Source organism: Eubalaena glacialis, chromosome 17 (assembly GCF_028564815.1).
Source record: "Eubalaena glacialis isolate mEubGla1 chromosome 17, mEubGla1.1.hap2.+ XY, whole genome shotgun sequence".
In the NCBI taxonomy this organism is placed as follows: Eukaryota; Metazoa; Chordata; class Mammalia; order Artiodactyla; family Balaenidae; genus Eubalaena; species Eubalaena glacialis.
Window position 1 is genome coordinate 11,539,661 of NC_083732.1, and position 5,987 is coordinate 11,545,647.

A 5,987-nucleotide genomic window follows, 5' to 3' on the forward strand; every position below is an offset into this window, starting at 1 on the left:
ATGAGTAAAAGCATACAACTACAAAAAATTAAACAATTTTGTTTTTCCCATCTCAAAAATGATATGTGCCACTGTGTTTAAAGAATCTATTGCTTTAGCTATTGTGTAATATCACTACATAATTTCACATAATAAAAAATTAATTCTTTAAATGTTTAAAAAATTTATTAAATGTGTTTCCCCATTAGATCTATTAAATCACTGAGTTTACACCATGAATATTTCAACAGTTCACTCTTTTAAATCAACTCTATTTACATAGAAATTCTTTGCTATTACTTTGCAATTGGTACTGAGCAAAGTAAATGGAAAATGAAATCAAAGTGACACATTCAAATAGTTATGACAAATGCAATTGTATATACAAATGATCCACACTTCTAGCCAAATTTTATCCTCAACCCCCAGCTTTGAGCAAGAAAGGCAGGTCTGTTTCAACTCTGTATTTCCTTTATTCAAACCTTAATGGCACACAAATATTTATAATTTAATGCATACAGTATTTAAAAATATAAATACAATATGGTCTACCTTTATCTTCTAGACTCTTATATGGAGTGAGCTCTTTAGGCATACTGTATATAAAATGGATGGCAGATGGCAATTGGATAAAACTAATATACTGTCTGGCTCACAAATGAAGAAAAGTATCTAATGAGTACTATCTTCCATCCCCTCCCTAAGGATGTTGCCATTACAGAAGATATGATTTCAATAAATATAATGAATTATTTTCATTATAAACACACCATTGCCAATTTTTTTTCCACAAAGCAATGTTTACATAAATATACCCCAAAAGCAAGGAGAAATACATTCAAATTTAAATTGAATTCACTCTGAAGCCTATAGGCACACTGATCTTTTAGAAAACTTTCCTTTAATGTTCAAATAAATGAGCATCTGCAAATTAGATCAAAACATCTATAATCTCTTAAGAGGCAAAAAAAGACTCTAACTCTTTTTGAGTTTTTTGATGCAGGTCATAATTTTGACAGAACACCAAGCTCCAATTTCTGAGTAATCCAAGTTAAAATATAGCAATAGCAAGTCCACTGTTATACAGTGTTAAATTATTATAAAAATTCTTATATGTTAGAAAGAAGAGTTTAGCCATGTTCCCATTTTCTTATTCCTACACAAGAGAAAGAAGGATAACATAGCTATGTACACATCATTCCTCCACTCATTTTAAGCTTGTCCTCTGCAGAATGGTCAGTTTATAAACAATATATTTTGAGAAGAATTCTCTTCAGGCTGATTACAGTAAAGGATATGGTGAAGATAAGGACATGACATGAATTTTTCAAGCAGTTAAATTTAATTTAGCAAGAAAATACTGAGTAGCCACTAGAGGCCAAGCAATTTTTAGAGGTTGAAATACAAAGATGAACAAGATACAAAACGTGTTCTTAAAGAACTCACACTTATCCTCTCTCTTTTGAAATTGTTAATGAACAGTGCTTGGATAAAGGATAGAGAGGAGGAGGAATACAGAACAAAGGAGAACTCTGCTGCGTACACGTTAAAACCAGCTCCTAATCTCTTCTAGTAGAAGAAACTGCACTGCACACAGGGGCTCAGAGCATCCTTTAACTCACACGCTCTCTTTGTCCATTATATGTTAGGTAACGTTTCATAGACTCATTCCTAAATAATTCAGACTATTTGGAAATCTATATAAAGTCTAGACTGAGATTAAACTTCTTTTAGCACACTCTTCATGGATGGAGTACTGCAAATTCTGTAAACAAAATTATAATGGGATTATTAGCAAGTTCTTAGAGGACAAACATTTCAAGCACCTGAGAAACATTTTGCCTTCAGGCGATTGATAAATTCCTTTCCAAACAGTCTTATTCAACAAAACAGACCTCTGAAGAAACTCTATTATATGAGAAATCATGAGTCTGGACCTTAATGATTAGATAAAATTTTCTGAAAAAAAATTCAGTAATTTTCCCCCTTAATTGTCAGAATTTTTTTTTTTCTTTTTGGCTTTGGCTTCTCTAAATGAATGAGGCTTTATTGAAAGTGGAGATTAAGATTGTTCTCTTCTCCATATTAAATGGTTAATTAAATAGGACCGTCTCAGTATTTCTAAAGGTAACTTCTCTGAGGGAAAAGGGCACTTGGTACCACGTAGGAAGCTAGTCATGGGGTTTTGACTCCCAGTTCCATCATTTACAATTGCTGTCACCTGGGGCAAGTTACTTAATCTCTCAACCTTGATTTTCTTTCTTTTTTTTTTTTTAACAGTAATTTAAAGTTTATTCCAGCTATAATGCAGGTTATTCTGACTTTAAGGTAGCATCACATGGCATACTTCTGAGTCCATTCCCGAGATATTCTGTTGTACTTATCTCTGTCTGTTTTATAGATCCGTGCAATCTCTGGCACTAGGGGGTCATCTGGGTTTGGATCATATAGCAGTGAACAAATGGATAAAAGAACTTTAGAAATAGTTAAAGCAGGAGACCACTGTGATCTTAGAATATCGAGACAAATGCTGCCATTACTGTTAATATTTGGATGATAAATTCTTGTTGTAAATGCAACCTTAGGTGGTTTGAAGGGGTAGTCTGCAGGAAAATGAATTGTCAAAAAGAATACACCGCCTTGATATGGGCTGTCATTAGGTCCCGTAATTGCGGCTTGCCAATGAAACGTATCATCCCCAACTGGACCTGCAGAGCATTGTACTGGAGGGTCACGGGCCAAATCACTAAGTTCCTTATTCATCCGTTTCAGCGCCATAGTCTGTGCTTTTCGTCTGGCTCCTCACTATCTCGGTGTGTGTTCAAAGTTCCGGCCAAAACTCTTGATTATCCCGGCGGCTGGGAAGGATTGTCTCTTGGTCTCACACCGGCTCTGCCAGACACAGGCGCAGAGGGGCCGGGGCCTCCCTCAAGCTGCGGCCTCGGCCTCCTCCCCGCGCGGCAGCTGGTGCCTCCCCGGCCCTACGGGGCTCACGCGCACGACCTCAACCTTGATTTTCTTATCCATAAAATAGGGTGATAACAATTTTTATCAAACATACTTGTTTTGAGGATTAAATGAAAGCATGCATCTTAGCTCCTACAATAGTGGATACATTTGCTAATGTTCTTCATTTGTTTTCCTATTGAGACACTCATTTTTACACTAATAATTCATAAAAACTCTTTACATACTAACCACTTAATTTTGCCATGTATAAACTGCAAGCATTTTCCTCATTTTGGTCTGTCTACTCTTGAACTACACTGTTAACAAGTGTATCTTTACAATATTATTTTAAAATTTCAACTGGCAAAGTAATCATTTTGCACATACAATAATAGGAAAATTTGTGACTTTATTGTAGTTGTTACATTCAGTTTATAGATGATATATGGATAGTTAATATATTTACAATACTGAGTTTTCTCTTCTCAGAGTATATTTTTGTTTTATTTCTTTATTTGTTTTCTTTTATGTACCTCAATTACTACACTGAAGTTTTCTTCAGAGAAGACTGGAATATTGTTGAATTTTTTGCAAGATATTTAATATTTTTGGTTGCTAATATGAATGGGGTTTTTATTCCTCTATACTACTGTGATTTAAACATGTTGGTATGTATGGAATTAGCTGATATATGTATATATGTGTGTGTGTATATGCATATTTTTTTTCCTAACCCATCATTATATTGAATTTATTGGATGAATTATATTGAATTTCCTTTTAAATGCTATTAGTGTTTTCAGTAACTCTTTGACTATCCAGATAGGTCAGATGTATCATCTACAATTAATAGTATATATGTTTCTTTTTTATTTTATTTTTATCATTCGTTCTCCCTATTAAGCATCTTCTTGTCTTCATTTTTATCTTTTTTTCCTCTATTCTGGAAGACTTAATCAAGCTGAATTTCACCCTTGATAAAATGTTAGGGAATGTTAGTCAATTCTGGTCTTCACTACTTCAACTTTGGTGTATTTCTGCTGCTTTCAGTTTCCATACAGTCTCTCCTTGGGGTCACCTTTGCAACGTGTACATCTAGCTTACTTTTTGGTTCTGCTCATTTTAGTGCATTCTCACGTCAGTTCGCTGTCCTATCGTCTCATCTTGCATTTCTCATTTTAAAAGGATCGTGTTTTCTTAAATTTAATTAAGTGCACACAGTAGATGGACTCTAAACATTACATGTTTCTCATTGTGCATGTGTCTGAAAGTGTTCTTCTTTGATTCCTAAGCACCATGTTTTATCCCTTTGTGTTGCTGAGTCTTTTTGTAGACCCAGTTTCTCAGTGTGTATGTGCATGTGTGTGCATGTATGTGCATGTGTGTACACATATATATTTAGCCGATTGTTTGGTTTTGAATATTGAGCATGTCGTGAGCGCTGTCTCTTGGTCTGGTATTATGTAGCAAGAGCGTGGTGAAGGTCTCTCAGATCTCCTTACTCACCCTAGGAATGCTATTGGAATCCTTCTCTCAGATCTCAAGCCGGAAGGCAGTTTGAGATGAGCGGGAAAAGGAGCCATGTGTATTAACCTTGCAGAGAACGTCTACTTTCTGTATTGTCTGTGTTTAGTGTAGCAGCTGCACCAGAGGCATAGATCATCCTTCCACAGCTGTGAGGCGCAGGCTTTATCAAGGCACACAGTTTGACTGCATTATTCCTTTTCCCAGGGCTCCTGACTCCTAAAAGAAACCTCACCAACTTTCTGCTTGGTGTAGTTGTATAGCTTGGTAACCACCTCCCACCCCGCAGAACTGTGTTTTAACCTTGGGCAAGTTAATTAACCTCTCTGTGTTAAAATAATAGTAACTACTTGATGGTTTGTTGTAAGAATTAAACGGTTTAATACATAGAAAGATCTTAGAACCATGCCTGACACATAGCATAAATTCAATAAGGACTAACTAAGTGGGGAGCCTGGCATTCCCCCCTTGCCAACTGTAACAAGGCACCAGAAGTCCCTGATGAGGTCCGGATGGGAAGCTAGAACAGTCATCCCCACCATCCAGTAACAAGCTCACCCCACATGATGTCAATGAACACCATTAGGGGAGACTGGACTTTGGTCCCACCGAACAGTAGTGAAATGCCCTCCCCATACCCACTGTGATGGTGTCAGAAGACGCCTAGAGGAGAGACAGGACTTTTACCACCACCCAGTAATGAGGCCACCCCCTTCCCGTGGTGTCAGTAGAAGCCACATGGGGACTGGTGATGAGATGCTCATACCCCTCCTGGCCAGGGAGGTATCAGTGGAGACCAAGTGGGGCCCAGAATTCTCATCCTGACTCAGCAGTAAGGAGAAGGCTACACCCTTGGGTGTCAATGGGGGCCAAGTGGAAAAGCTGGACTTTTAGTCCTACATGGCAATCACAAAGCAGTGCCCCTCCCCTACTTCCCCTGCCAGAGTAGTGTTGGAGGAAGCAAGTTGAAATAGAAGATTTAAATAAGATCCAGAGCTTCATAATATCATACCCAAAATGTCCACATTTCAACCAAAAATCACTGGTCATGCCAAGAACCAGAAAGATCTCTAATTTATTGGAAAAAAAGACAACCAATAGGTGCCAATATGAGATGACAGAGATGTTAGAATTATCTGACAAAGATTTTAAAGTAGCCATGATAACTATGCTTCATCAAGCAATTAGGAACATGCTTGAAACAAGTGAAAAAATAGGGTCTCACCTGAGAGCTAGAAAATCACAGCAAAAAATAGTAGATATAAAAATGAACTAAATGGAAATTTTAGAACTTCAAAAGACAGTAACTGATATTAAAACCTCAATGGACAGATTTAAGAATCTGAGAAAAATCCCCAAACAGGATGAATCCAAGGAATTCACACCAACACACATCAGAGTCAAATATCTGAAAACTAAAAACAAAGAAAAAAATCTTGGTAGCAGCAAGATAGAAATGACAACTTGTCTACAAGAGAAAAGCAATTCAAATGAAAGCAAATATCTCATCAGAAACCATGAGGTCAGAAGGAAGT

General features: G+C 36.8%; 1 protein-coding gene across 1 annotated transcript; it reads right to left on the reverse strand.

The window, feature by feature from the left end:
- Positions 1-2,261: 2,261 nt before the first annotated feature.
- On the reverse strand, positions 2,262-2,977 carry LOC133076866 (ubiquitin-conjugating enzyme E2 D3-like). The gene has a single exon (XM_061171481.1). The coding sequence runs from the start codon at positions 2,755-2,757 to the stop codon at positions 2,314-2,316; it is 444 nt and encodes a 147-aa protein (XP_061027464.1). The 5' UTR covers positions 2,758-2,977; the 3' UTR covers positions 2,262-2,313.
- Between the last annotated feature and the right edge of the window lie 3,010 nt (positions 2,978-5,987).

What these genes read in the sequence shown, in the direction of transcription:
- LOC133076866 (XM_061171481.1), bottom strand. Translation starts at nt 2,757, where the DNA reads ATGGCGCTGAAACGGATGAATAAGGAACTTAGTGATTTGGCCCGTGAC.